Here is a 14,832-nt window from a genome sequence, read left to right as displayed (position 1 = left end):
GCCGTGATTCTGATGGTAAGAGTGAAGCTGACCTGCATTATCTGATGGTACCAGATACTGCCCATGGCAAAGGGACCCTGAGTCCAGAGGCAGAAACATTTCATCCATGTCTGGGAAATGAGGATGTTGTGTACCTGCAGATGTGGAAACCGCTGATCAGGCTGATGTGGCGTTCACACCAGCCCTTGGAAGACATGAACGTCAGCACGAGACCACGGAACCTGAAACCAAGAGGCCAGATCACCAGAACAAGCCACTGACATGCGAGGTGTTCGGTTAGAAAGAGGAGTTGACTTCACATTGAGCAGAAAATTTGTGCTGCAGATCCAATGACACAGTCAGTTCGGCACACCTGAGACACCCCACGATAGTCGTAGCTTAGGAAATGATAGCTCTGATAAGAACTGAATGGGCTATGGCTATCTTTGGGTATGTAAGGTGTTCCAAACGGACTATTCAGTTGGAAAGCAGAACTAAAATTGGTGCAGAAACATTCTGCTTAATGTGAAATAAACTGAAGAGGCTAAAGGCTAAAAGGCTAGGGCACAGGTGCACTGCACTGGCATTGCAGGAGGTGGTGGTTTGCATACATCCCCCCTGCCCCCTCCAAACACTCCCTGTTTGGAGTCTTCCCCTGGGGAGGAGATGCAACCTTGCAGGAACTGAGCTGTTAGGAGGATCTGTTTTCAGCTAAAAACAACTCCTTTGCCCTCTCTGCCTCACTCTATTTGCCATCAGGCCCCAAATCCTCCTGTATAGTGGGGGGACGAAGGGGTGGGGGAGAGAGAAGATTGGTAGCGGAGAGCGTGAGGAGGACAGCGGGTGTGAAGTTAAACGCCTGGTGCGTCTCTGGAGGGAGGGTGCGGATTCTGGCGGGCCAGATCTCTGGTCTGGGAATCAGCATCTCAGTTCCTCTCGCCCCTGACAACGTTGAACCTGACGGCTATAATGCAGTAAGGAAGGGAGGTCTGTGAAGGTGAGGAGAGTCTGGAAGCACTGGTCAGAGACAGGGTCACCCTCCAGGTAACTCAGAGCAGGACAGACTCGGCCAGTGGAGGCTGGAAGCTCAGGGTTTGTCCTATTTTGTAAGAATAAAGAGGGCCATCCTTTCAGAAAGGTGCATGTGCATTTGTGCGTGCAAACCGGTGTGCGTGTTTGTGCGCGCAGCCCTCGTAACTGCACGTGAGCTGACAGCTGATGTAAAAATAGACCGCTGGAGTGTGCAAACACACAGGCACCTGCCAGCAAACTCAGCCCACAAGGAGCATTTCCAAAGGGCCAGGCAATCATTAACGGCCCATGGCAGCGATCGCCTGACCACACAACACGGCAGTGCCAGAGGCTCTGCTTACCCAGGTAGAGCCCATGGCCTAGGCTTAGACATCGCTGCCTTTCTTGTAGGCAAAATTCTGTCTGCTGGGGAAACTGCTGTGACACACGCTCCAGGGTCCCTCTCTGGGGGAGGAATCCCCTGGCCATGTTGTACCATATTGTGTTAGTCGCAGATGTCCAACAGTGACCAGTCCTGCTTGCCTCTCTCTCGCTCGCTCTCTCCCCCATGCAATTGCCACTCTGCATTCTCCCCTGACAGCACTGCATACACATGCTGCTCGCTGGCTGCTAACAATACCTGCAGGCCAGCACAGGGCATCGCTTGGCCAGGGTGGAACAGCAGGTTCACAACCGACTACCACCACCCTCTCGCCTCCAGCGAACGGCCAGGCAAAGATAAATGCACCCTCTCCTGCAAACAGGCCGGGACGCCTTTACCGTCCACACGCAAACAGCCGCACGCGCACGCACAGACACAGGCCGGTAGAGCCCTGCAACCTCACGTGCCCACAGGCGTTCATCCCCAAACCCACAGACTCACCCGCGTTACAGAAATAAGGGAGCCGGGAGCCTGGGATGCTACTTGTGCAAACGCCTCCCACCCCCCAAGGGGAGATCGATTTCAAAGGCTCCATATCAGCCAGAAGCTTGAGGGGGGAAGCTGCACAAGCGTGTGCCCTGAGGCGGTGGGGGAAGGAATCCCACTCTTCCATGATGAGCCCCCAACCTGCAATCCTCCACCTCAGTCTAGCTGTGTCATTTCCCTCCTCTCTGGAATTGCTTGCATGTGTTTGCACCGCTAATTCCCCCCGCTGTGGTAGGCCGCTTGGCGACCGCCGGTCCCGGCTTAGCACAGTGACGCTGGTTCACCCAGAGCATCCCCTCCAATCACTGCTCCTCCACCAGCCACTTTCCCCTGCCGACCACAGGTGTCCACAAGAAATCATTGTGCCCGGTGTCACACCTGGGCCGCGCATGCGCACCAGGCTGGCCTGCCTGAGTCGCACACCTGTGCCACCCGTCACGCCTGATTCGTGCCTGTAGGCCGGGTGTCGCAGCCGAGTCACACACGTCAGGTGTCACGCCCCCTTTGCATGCACGCCTGCCACATGTCACACCTGAGCTGCGCACACACGTGGCAGATACCAGGCGAGAGTCACGGGCATGTGCCAGCTGTCCCGGGACCATTTCCGGTGGGGTTTCAGGGTGGCCCTTGAATACATTCTCCCCATCTAGCTCGTGTATCTTTTATACCATGCCCTTCACTGACAGTCTCTGCACCACTCCCAGCGGGGGCCAGGCTACCACTGGTTCCCAAGGCCACTGCTCCATGCCCACTTCTGGGGGAGGTCAGTGCAGGGCGTGGGCTGGCTCTGTGGCCAAGCGTTAGCCCCCAGCTGCACTCCCTCCTCATACAGTCACTTCTCCGTTAACTGCAGGGCCCCCTCTGTGTGGCAGGGCATACCATGGAGCAGGGGGAGGGGATCTGCAAAGTAGCCGTGTCTCCAGCCCACCCATTTGCAAGTCCTACCGCTTCTCCTCCCACGCTCCGGGGGCTAAACCAGACACATACGCTGGCCTGGCTTTCCCCATGTGAAACTATCCGAACCCAGCGTGCTGCGCTTGACAGAGTGGACGTGTTCTATCACTGCTCAGAGCAACGCAGTTGCATGTAGCCAGCTCCTGCAATAACCCTCCGAGTCACCCATGCAGCCCTGCTGAGAGGCACCATGTGCCCAGTGAAAATGAAGGGCAGTGCCCCAACGGAGGCCTGGCACGTGGCAGAGCCCATGGGGGCATAACAAGAAAAGCAACAGCCTCAGAGGAAGGCTTCCACTGGCAGCAAAATCCATTTGAGTATAATAAAAATGTCAGGACAGCAGCTTTGGTTTAAACCAATAAACCAACCCTCTCTCCTCCCCCAGGGCCTGTGGAGCGGAAGTTAATGGTCCTGCCTGTGGCACGGAGGGGAAGGGGCAGGAGAAGGAGAGCCTGTCTCTTTAAACAAAGAGAGAGCGCGGGTAAGAAATTGACATAACATGTGCACTTAATCCCCAGCGCTCTGTTGTTGCACACTGAGCTATCAATCATGTGTCTGGGTGACTGACAGAAACTCATTAGAGCATTGTCTGCCCATTGTCACTTTCCCAGAAGCCAGCCCCCCCTCCTTTGATTCTCTTGATGGTTGTGGGAATCGGAGGGGAGAGAGGGGCAGAGTAGCAGCCCAGAGGAAAGGCCCTTCTCTGCCTGGCCATGGACTTTGCCAGCCTGCCAGGGTGCTGCCCCCTGCCCGCTCTGGAAGGCCGGCTGGTTGGTTTCCGATTTGGTCAGCGCGGGATTGTTAGGCCCTGCGCTGGAACCGATCCAGCCGGGGCTAGCCAACGCTAACACTCGCTTATCTGCTAACCCCTAGCTGCCAGCCTGCCCTCGCCTCCTTTCCCACAGTCGTGAAACAAAGCTGCGGAGAATGCAGAAGTACAAGATCCTCCCCGCAACCCCGCCCTTTGCCACTGCCAACTATTCCCAGGGCTGGCGGAGATACTTTCGGGGGAGCCCATTAGCGCTCACCGTGGCGCTGCTGGTTTAGTGATGGGGATGCCTGTCTACGGGGAACTAGACTGAGCCCTGTCAAACTCATCTTACACATTTTTTGCCATTGGCTTCAGTTGGAGCTGAATGCCTGTCTCTGAAGGCAGGATCCGGCCCCGCTTCGTGCCGACATAACCATGCACATGTGTATTTGCACGTCTGGATAGGGACGTGCATTGTGCACACAGCTATGCAGTGCTAGAAATTCCGTGGCTGCAGCAGTAGAACTGCGCAGCTTGGTTAAATGCCGAGCTTGTTACATTTGCTTTCAGCTGTGGTGTAACTGTCGGCAGGCGGTATGCTCCTGCACTGTTGTTGAGGCTCTATCAGGAAGCAGAGGGATGGATAAACATGTCTTTGAGAGTGAAATAAACCTTCCTTCTTCTCAAGCTGAGTAGCTAAAAGGACAGAGGCTTTGTTCCCCTCATGAAAGCAAAAGAAACAAAATAATGGGCTTCCTCAGACGCACGTGTATGAAGTCACTTTACAGGCATGCAATCTAGATACACTATAATGTAATTTTACTCTATAAACAATATAGACAGGGACTGGTGAGGGCGCCAGTTTTGGGCCACGAAGGGGTTAATCCAGAGAAGTTTGCTCACTCTAGGGGATGATTTAAACCAGACAGAAAGCTTCTGTCATCCATCACATTAACAGCCAGATCATTGTGTTTTAAAGTGTCTGTAATTGCAGCAATACAGAGACGGAGGGAAAGATAAAGAGCTGGGAAGATGCAAATGCAAAGGAGGAAAAAAGCGCCATATCCCTCCTGCTTTTCAAATGGAGCAGTGAGGTGACAAACCTCCTGAGAGGCAGGAGGTCTCCTAAAACCAGCCCTGCCCTCTGCTCTCTAGAGGCAAGACTAACCTTGGTGGCCCCAACCCCAACCAAACCTCCAGAGCGGAGTGAGAGCTGCGGGGGAGACTGACCCGCTCACACAAACCCCAGCAAGACAGCTGCACCATTGCTACTGCTGACAAGCGCCCGACAGTGGTGCAGTGGGTCACGGGGAATGGGGTGGCCAGCGTCTCCCAGAGCAGTGCAGTCTGCACGCCAGGGCTAGCCACTGCGTGCAGACTCATGCAGGCGTGCTAGAGCACTTCAACACTTGCCCCAAACCCTTCGGCAGCAAGCCTCGACCGGTCAGCTGACTCCAGCCTGCTAGCACGGAGGGGCTAGAGATAGCAGTGTAGACGCTTCTGCTGGGGCTGGCACCCAGGCTCGGAAATCCGAGTGGGAATGTCTATTCTGCCATTGTTAGCCCCGTAGGGTGAATTCCGCAGGCCCGAGTCTGTTGACCCCGGCTCTGAGAGTCGGTGCCACGGTGGGGTGTTTTCTGCAATGCCGGCAGTCTCTAGTTGTATGCAGCGTTGTTATAGCCGCCTCGGTCCTGGACATTCGAGAGACAAGATGGACGAGGTAATATCTTTTGTTGGACCAAGCTCTATGAGTAAGAAAGAGAGAGAGACGCTGTCAAGCAGCATGGAGCTCTTCTTCTTCAGGGCTGGGGAATTTACCCAGAGATTGCCCAGAAAGCTCCTCTCTCTCCCCAACAGAAGCGGGTCCAATGAAAGATAGTGCCTCACCTCCCATAATATTCTGTGGGGCCGATGGGGTCTGGTAGTCAGAAAGCTCATGGGCCATGTCCCTGACAGTCCAGGTTTGTGGCGGGCTGGGGGTGGGAGGCATGAAGGGTCATGAGCAAAGATGTGACTGTGTCCAATTTCATAGCAGAGGACCTTACCCGTCCGATCCCACAGGAGCTCTGCTTGGGTCTTCACTTCGGGCCTTTTCTCCTTCCCATAAGATTCTCTCTCAGCTGTATCCTTTTTCTATTGCCTCGCGCTGCATTTGCCCTCCTTTCACCCCCCGATTGTCCTGTGAGATGGGAAGAAGCGGATCCGCTGCACTTTAGTATTCACTGTTCTTTCTCTGAGAAAGCTGCCCGGGCCTCATGGAGCAAAACATTGAAAGCGGGACTATTTAGAGACAATTCTACTGCTCCATCAAGTCTGCCCCAGGCGTGCTCTCCCGCTTCCCTTTTTACTAAGGAGACTGGTAGGAAAACAGAGTCGTTACTGCTCAGCAGTTCACCTTCTCACACCTCTTCTGTCTGAACCCTGTTTGAATAATCTCCACAGGCAATGCTGCTGAGACCATTCTTATGTCATAAACAGGACTATGACACTGAAGGGGCTGGAGGGATAAACACCAGAAGCCAATTATCTATCAGTGCAGCCAGCCAGCCCCACGCACATCTATCTAGCTATTTTTCTGTATCATGGTCACTGATGCAAATTCTCCACTGACACAGAGCTAAATAGACGGGACAGTATTATGTGTGATCAGATCCTATGAGGAAGAGGGGGAGGGAAAAGCTTAGACTGAATTGCCTCCAAACAATGTTTTCCTGAGTCTCCCATGAAGCCATGAATGGGTCCTTAAGTGGTAGTTGCTGACCAATTTGCTAATCTTACCCTTTTGGTCAATAATAGTTTGCCTTTCTATAGGAGGTGCCCGTGGAAGATAATAAGCTTAGCCTCACACTGCCCCTTTGGCGTAGGTAATCACTCCCAATTCATGGACTGAGAAACTGAGGCACAAAGCGGGGTGATGACTTGCCCAAGGTCACACTTGAAATCTCTGCTAGAGATGCAGAGAGAACCCATGTGACCTGGTCTCAACTTCCCTTTGTTATGAGCCGGGATCCTGTTTAAAGCATCCAATAGGACTTAACCTCACCTTCAAAGCGCTGGCCTGGAGAGTCAGAAGTTCTCATAGGGGACCCCTCTGCCTACGAACCCTTGAAAACGGCCTCGCTGATGGAATTAGGTGTCCTGTAAGAAGAATATCCATGAATGGGTCACATGTGCAGCACGCTATGACGCAAACTGCCCTCTTAGTCCTAGGGGCAAACTCCTCCTCCAAAAGCAGCGGGGCAGATCTAAACTCCAAGAGCTGGTTCTCTCTGCATGTGGGGATTACAGCTCCCCAGGGCATAGAAGGCAAAATCCCCCTGTGGAGCTGAGTGGAGAATTTTACCCCGACAGAGGGGCTTGCGGGCCAGATTTGACATTGATGTGGAAAAATCTCCTTTCATTTTTATTGCAAATACAGCAAATAAACAAACGCAAGGACACCCAGAAACAGGAAGCTTTCCAAAACTCACAGGTTTTAAACGCCATCATCTTTACATAAAATATTACCTTTATCTCACAGCAGCCTTCCTACTGATTTCCTCGTTATCCCTGGCTTAGTGCTAAGTGGTACTTTGCTCATCATCTCCTATCTGTCTTCAGCGGTAGAACCCCTGGGGGAAACATACCAAGGTATCCGCGGTGTGCTAACGCTCCTGAGACACATGCGAAAGGAACACAGGGAAAGCACGCCTCTCTCTGCGTTAGCTGAAGGGTTGTGCAACCAGCCGGGCTGTGCAAACTCATGTGGAAGCATGTGGGTTTTGAATTATTAACATTCATATGACGCCCGCAGAATAAAACAAGCTAACACAAATGTTTATTTTCACAGTAGTAAATTATGACTTCAATAGACTGAAATTACAGTCCCTGTGCACGGCACAGAAACGAAACAGACCTGGCCACCCAAACGTATACACAGGGGGAAACGCGTCGTGTTCTCGTCAACCCACAGGGGTTAGATTTTATTGCCGGTTAGGAAAGAAACCAAACACAAGCTTGTCCCAGTTGCAGCACAGATTGTCGCTGGAGCAAAGCCTTCGGTGGAGACAAGGCCATAGGCTGGCGATGCTGCCCATGAAATGGGCTGCACTCGTGCCGGCGGCTCGATTCGCAGGAGCGACACCGCACAAGGGCTTATACTTACACTTGACAAGGCTCATTGTGCCCGTCAATAGCTAGTGGTCTATGCAGCGTGATGGCTAACACGTGCCGTTTGCAGGTAGTGGATACCATCTCGCGTTCTCACTGATTCTCTCGCACCCAGGCAGGGACATAGACAAGGGGCCTGATCCACCAGAGTCTGATGTGAGTAGCCCTGACTGATGCAAACCTCCCAGTTGACTTAGCTGGGACTCCCCACAAGGGTAAGGGCTTACATCAGTGGTTCTCAACCCATGGCCCGTGGGCTGCTTGGGCCCAGTCAGCACCCAGCTGAGGCCCATGTGACATCCTCAGGGCCATACAGGCAGTATATCTAGCGTGTGGAGGCAGCCCACACAACACAGAGCGCTGCATACGCGGCCCACAATGGTAACTAGGTTGAGAACCACTGATTACATCACCTGGCCCCCACGCCACTGCAGAGTTTCCATTCTGCAGCTTCACCATAAAAATATCCTTCTGAAAGTTCCCCACCAGCTCTCAGGCAGAGAGCAAAACCCTGCTTCTCACGAATTGATGATCAAAACCCAAACCCTTCTTGGTGTTTGATCTCATAGCTTCTGCAAAACCAAGGAAAAGAAGAGGTTTATCACATCAATAAATCCCTAGTCAAGGCCTGATTCTGTGTGCCTTACAGACCTCAGTGGGCGCCCTGGGTCTGCAACCAGAGCAGACCACACCCTTGTGCAGAGACCATTAGCTCCTAGTAGAGAACGTGGCTTGGTTTCTGCTCTGCGTTTATAGTTCCGTTGGGTGGCATGGTGCGTAACTCAGGGCAGGTTTTGGCTCATCCGCCAGCATAACGTATAACGTGACTCCAGTTTCTATGATTCTGTGAAGCCCCAACTGACAAAATGAAATAGCTGGTTTGACAGCATCCATCACCTAAACACCAGCTAAACAAACCAAGAAATCCTTAACCCCTGCCAGCAGAACGTCTAGGACGGGCCTTTGGGAGGACGTCCACAGGTCATAGGCACCTGAGTGGTATAGGCTTGTCTCGCGCCATCTCAAGGTCATGGCATGCTCTGCTGCGCTCAAGTGCCATGATAAAGACTTGTTTAAACTGTCTATTTAATTAAATGCGTAGGCTGCCGTCATTTCATTAACAGCTGATTTAACTGGTGTTTGTATCGCCCTGATTTGTGAAAGGATCCTGGTTCAGTTAACACAAATGGAAACATTTAATAAGGCAGCTGCTTCCGTTCACCTGTCTGGAGCTGTCCGGCTCCAGATGACGCCGTTACTGATTTGAGATGTGCTAGACTGTTTGAGACCCGGCTGGGAAAGGTTGAACTGAGGGCCCTTTGGACTAAAGTGTACGGTCAACTTCTACTCTCAAAGTAAACGTTTCTCCTCTATGAGGTCTGAGCATGCTTCCACTGGCAGAGTAAGAGGATCCCCATGCCAGCAGAAATAAACATACCCTGGTGGCTGAGCCTGGATCTGAAATGATATCTCCACTGGTGAGTAAACGTCAGATAACTCCTGAGAAGCACAGCCATGAATAAGTTCTCTGTCTCCTCACTTGTGAAGATAAATGGCATATCAGGCTTCAGCCATCATCTATACGTCCAGACAGTCAGGTCAGGCACGGAGTTCCCGATCAACGCTCCCTGGGCGGAAAGACATGGCCGTTGCTTAGGTCTTCAGACAAAAGCTTCGTTTCTGCCTTTTCAACGCCTGCACGCTGGTAAAATGTCACCTCTCCGATCCTGCAGATCCTGACTCACACGAGTAGCCCAGTAAAATCAATGGGGCTAGTTCCAGGAGAAAGAATTTTCGGCACAAGGCCTTTGATGAGTCTGCAATAGCCCATTGGGCCCCAACCACAAGCAGCTCTGGGAGGAGGCTACATAACCTAGTTTCCATCTGACACAGACATTGGGAAGGAAAATATTGCTGTCTAGACTGTCAGACTACAAGGTTTAGGGACACGTGTTCAGGAGGGTGGCAGAGGCTGAATTGTGCATGGGGAATCCGTGTTCCCATGCACCCCCGCCCCACTGTATTTGCATGTGCCAGCCGGGTGCCTGTACATGCAAAGGAGTATCTGCAGGCACTGGGCCCTGTCTGTGAGTGCACAGACAGATGTGCGTGGGTGCGTTTTTTCCTATGCTCACGTCGGCCTTTGCGCTTTGAAAATTTGTTTCTTCGGGGTAAACCCTGCTCCCCTCTCTGCAGCTGCAGGGGAACTGCTGGCAGGGAGACAGGTGGGGCTGCACGGCTCCCGTGGCAGGGGACAGGGCGTGGAGAGCTGAGCCCAGCTCCCCAGGCTCCCTGTGCATTGTCAATGGAGATGCTTCATGCAGGGTAAAGTGGAAGCCAGGAGGGGTTGGAGATCTGGGAATCCACCGTGACAACCAAACGCATTCTCCAGTCCTTCCCCACACAACTGGCTGCAGTGGCAGCTGGGAACGGCTCTGCTGCTGCTCCATAGCTGCTGGAGCCAGAGGAAAGGTCTCTTACGTTCTCCCCCTGCCTTGGGGTTTCTCATCGCCCAGCCCAGCGATTTAGTCTGAGTGCTGGGGAGAAACGTTAGCCTGCCTTTCTTCTGGCCAGTCTAGCAGCAGGAGAGCGACGGGGTTTCAGCACCTCTCCCGCGGAGTGTTTGCGTGCGAAGCTCAGAAATGACAACTCCTTTCAAGGTCAAAATTAAAGGCTGGGGGACCAAGCCTGCAGTGTCCCCCCTGAGCTTCGTGTGCTGAAGGGGCGGCGGGACCAAGCCCTTTGTTTCTAAACACAATTCACAGTCCACCAAAGCCGGGCCTGAGCCTCTGCCCCCCAACTCTGCAGCCTGAGCCCAGCTCTGCAGTTTGAACCTGAGAAGCATCGCTCTGGAGAAACCAGGGCGGTGAGGGAATATCTTGTATTGGACCAGCTTCTGCTGGTGAGAGAGAAGTTGGCCCAGTAGAAGATATGACCTCACCCACCTTGTCTCGCTAACGTCCTGAGACCGACCCGGCTACTATAACCCTGTGTACAAGCATCTCCTTGTCGTAGGAGCTTCCACCATGTGGTGAGCTGAGCACAGCGCCCACCACCCACCTTCTCCGGGTCCTTTGCTTGCACTTACGCTTTGGTACGGTCCTGTCAGATGCACAGAACTGGTTTGCATCCCATAGTGAGTAATTCTGATGAGAATCGATCTAGTAATTGTCCGAGTCTGAGGCTGTCTGAATCATGGTGTCTAGATGTTCACACGTCTAGATACTTTTTTGCAAGACGAATACTGCAGAGACACAAGAGTGGCAGACGGCAGTAGCTTTGCCTTTCATTAGTTTTGGGGGAAGAAGAGAGGGTTATCAACCTCACCATAATGAGGAATCATCTGGCAGTGAGGACTCTTGTTCCGGATACCCTGGGTAACAATTCACCCTAATCGTCTCAACTGGTGAGAGCAAGTCAGCCGCATTTTCCCAATGCCAAAGACCAAGGCACTCAGCGGCGGCATGCAAAACTCCTGTTGACTTCATTGGGAACAAGATTAACCCCCAAACAGGCAACGAAGACTCGAGCCAAGGGACACACATGAGACATCAGTGGAAGCTCGTCCAGACGTGGAGCTGGTGCCTCCAGCGAAGAGACTGGCGTGATTCCGCTTTTCTGGTGTAACTAACTGATGATAAAAAAGGGAGGTAGAAACCCGGCCTACAGAATGGAGGAGATGGAGATGAGGGAAGTAAAATTGGGTCTCAGCTGTCACGTGGGAGTAAAAGTGGGTCTAAATGCGAGACCAGGGAGAAGTGGCACTTCTGTTCCCAGGCTGAACTGCTTCCGAGTACGGTGCCCGAATGAAAGAAAGCCCCAGTCTGTTCTTTGGGGAAAAGTAACCAGGCCAACATCACTTCTCCACAGCAGCCATGGTGGCTGTTTTGACAGGTTTCCTCCAGCAGGGGCTGTTCTGGCATGACATCGATCCTGCCGAAGCGGATTCAGAAAGGAGAAGTCCTGGGGAATTGTTATATTTAAAAAGAAAAGAGAGACACACACACACCAAAATACAAACACCCATGTGTGCATCAAATGGCCCACGACAACTTCCAGCGGAAAGCCGCCTGGCGAGCCCGACAGTTGCAGAGGAAGCGGGTGTATGGCTAATAGAAATGAACGGACAGCTTCTCATGTTGCCGCTGTCCCTGGCACAAAAGGAACAGCAACCCCGCCGTAGAACTGGGGGGGAGGGAAACTTTCCACGGATTTCCTTTATAGCTAGATAGATCTATCTAGCAATGCAGGCTATTCAAGCTGCAAGGGGGGCATTTACAAAGTTTTCTGTGCGGAGGGATTTTGCAGCTGAGACGTGATTTTTTGTATTATTATTATTTTTCCCCCCCTCTTTGTAATCCTGGCAGCAGCAAAACACGCGCGAACAGCCTCTTTGGGGGGAATAAAGTTAGCAGCGCCCAAAGCAAAGCCAGCCGGGAAGAAGGGAGACTGGAAGCGCAGCGCGGCGCAGAACAAAAGGAGACGTACGAAAGAGAGGGAAATACAAGAGAGAGGTGTGGACACACACACCCCCAGCCCCGTGTGCCGGGTCAGACTGCAGGGGCAGTTGGTTCTTGCACCGTGCGCTGCATCTGCGGGGTGCAGCCGCTTTGCCTCGTCTAGTTAAATGAGATTTGCATTTTCCACATTGCAACCCGCGCTCAGCCCTGGCCGACGGAGGGGCGGGGGGGGGGGGGTAAAAAAAAAAAACCCAACCCACAACCCCCCCTCCCTGCCCGCAGAAGCAATGCAGCAGTCGGGGCTGGGGCTGGCCGCGCGCTGACAGCTGCTGCCGGAGCCCGGAGGCCGAGGCTGGGATTGCAGCAGGGGCGGAGCGGCCCCTGGCGGGAGAGGCCGGGCGCTGCAGCCAGCCGCCTCCCGGCAGACCTAGGCGCTGCATCAAAGCGAGCGGCGCCGGGCGCCGGGCTCAAACCGAGGCGAGGCGAGGCAGGGAGCGGAGCGGAGCGGGAGCAGAGAGGGCGATTGGACAGCATCAGCAGGCAGCCCTCGCGGACCGCGCTCTGCCAGGCAGCGGGTTGAAGGCGGCGGCGGCTGGAGTTAGCCGAGAGCTTGCCGAAAAGGAAGAGGAGAGGCTGTGCCGGAGGGAGCCGGGATGCGCCGAGAAGCCGGAGCCGCGCCGTGCCGCGGGAGGACCCGGGAGCCGGCAGCCTGCTGGGAGGCGGCCAGGCAGTAACGGGACCCGGCCGGCGGCTTCCCCAGCGCCGGCAGCTCGGGCGGGGGTGGAATTGAATTGCCTCCCCCCCGCCGGCCGCCCGGGGGAAAAGGAAGGGGGTGTGCGGGCGAGAAGAACCCCCTCCTTATCTCCCCCCCCCCCCGCCGCCGCCGCCGCCCCAGCGCTCTGCAGCCGAGCCCCCCGCGCAGATCGGCCGGGAGCTGCAGCCGGGCGAGGCGGACCCGGGGCTTTGGCCGCCCCGCCGCGGCGTTTTTCGGGGCAGGGAGTTGTTTTTCTGTGTGTGTGTGCAAGGCGCTGCCCGAAGGGGAGGCGGGCAGACGGGCTGAGCGGCGCCGGCCGGCAGGACAGACGGGGCGGGCGGCCGGGAGAAGTTGTCCGGGCGGAGATTACGCACCCGATGGCCCTGGGCAGAGGCGAGCGCAGGAGGAGACGGCGGCGCTAGGAGAGTCCCTGCCCCTACCCCGCTGCTCGCCCGGGCTGCAGAGAGACGGGGCCGGCGAGCCCGGGGGCTGAACAAAAGGGGACCCCCCCCCCCGCCGGCGCGGCTCGGGAGAAGCAGTCCCCCCTCCCCCCCCGTGCGCCCTGCCTGCCCCGGGGCTCCCTGGCGCTGCGCTCTGCGCGTCCCCTGGCCCCATGGCCCCGCGGCGGAGGGATGAGCCCCGCCGGCCGTGAAGGGGGCAGAGAGACCATGAGACAGCCCGCGGGAGCCGGGGCTCTGCCTGGGCAGCCAGCGGCCAGGAGGTGAAGAGCGCGGCGGCCGGGGCCGCCCCCCACCCGACGCATACCAAAGAGCCGGGGTTGCGCGCAGGAAGCGCGCAGAGGAGACAGCCCAGCGCCCGCGGCCGGCGGAGGAGACGCGCCCGGCGTGGCGCAGGGGGAGGCTCCGGCAGGTGCCCGGCGGGCCATGGGAAGACGAGCGCACGGCCCCCCGGCACCCCGCGCTTCCGAGCCTGCCCCCCGCTTGGATTAACTCCCTCGGCGGACCCCCTGAACCCCGCCGCCGCCGCCTCTGGCTCCCGGGCGGGCGACATTACCTCGCGGCTCCGTGCCGACCTCAGACCAGTAAGTCCCGTCCCCCCCCCGGGGAAAGGCTGCAGCGCGTGGGGAAGTCCCCGGGCAGTGGCCTTCGGGGGTGGAAACGCTCCTCGGGGCTTCCCGGGGCTGGTCCCGGCTGCGGGGCTCCCGCAGGAAGGGCGCGGAGGACGCGGGCTCTTTAAACTTTGGTGCCAGGCAGAGGGTCCACATGGGGGGAGCCCCGGAGCCGGGCCTGGTCTCCCCCTCGCCGGGGTCGGAAAGGGGCGGGCGGGGGCGCCGGCTGTGTGGCGAGGCTGAGGCTGGACAGACGGCGGCTGTCGGGGTGTGCGCCACGGCAACCGCTGACTCGATTTCCCCCCTCCAGCTGGCCCGGGGCTCGCTCTGGGGCGCCCCTCCCGAAGCCTGGGTTCTTTCCAGCCCGGACCGCCCGTGTCCCGGGCTCCCTGCGGGGGTGGAGAGCTGGGGGGGGGGGGGGGGGCAGCGTGAGCCCTGCCCGGGCTGGCGGCGGATCCGGTGGGTGCCACCCCGACGGGGCAGGCGGAGATTAGTGGTGCACCGGCGGCCAGGGTCGGACGCGCTGATGGGCCTGGGTGACTTGCTCGCTGGGAATTGAAGGCGCCCCCAGGACAGCCACAGCTGGGGAGAGCAATTATTTCTTCCTTGAATTTCTAAGGGACAGCGCGAGCACAGCACAGCACACCAGGTCCCCAGGCGCCACGAGAACTTTTGGGGGATCCCCCCCCCCAAGGCTGCCGAGAACCAGATCTGCCCTGCTTACGGATCTGTGCATCCCGCTGTTGTTTTATGGCCTGACACAATGCTGCAGTTTAT

General features: G+C 56.1%; 1 protein-coding gene across 3 annotated transcripts in view; it reads left to right on the top strand.

The window, feature by feature from the left end:
* Window positions 1-13,540: 13,540 nt before the first annotated feature.
* The window catches only part of CBFA2T3 (CBFA2/RUNX1 partner transcriptional co-repressor 3), a 64,015-nt gene continuing 62,723 nt past the window's right edge, over window positions 13,541-14,832 (top strand). For all 3 annotated transcript variants that reach the window (XM_067540247.1, XM_067540246.1, XM_067540245.1), the window contains exon 1: window positions 13,541-14,028. In XM_067540247.1, coding sequence (XP_067396348.1) covers window position 14,028 — 1 coding nt within the window. In that variant the 5' untranslated portion in view covers window positions 13,541-14,027. The remainder of the gene's footprint in view (window positions 14,029-14,832) is intronic.

The sequence above is a fragment of the Emydura macquarii genome, unplaced genomic scaffold (assembly GCF_026122565.2).
Source record: "Emydura macquarii macquarii isolate MOO-44397 ecotype Brisbane River unplaced genomic scaffold, CSIRO-AGI_Emac_v2 contig_561, whole genome shotgun sequence".
NCBI classification, from domain to species: domain Eukaryota; kingdom Metazoa; phylum Chordata; order Testudines; family Chelidae; genus Emydura; species Emydura macquarii.
Note: the sequence above shows the minus strand (reverse complement) of the source record. Positions and strands in the feature narration are given on the sequence as shown.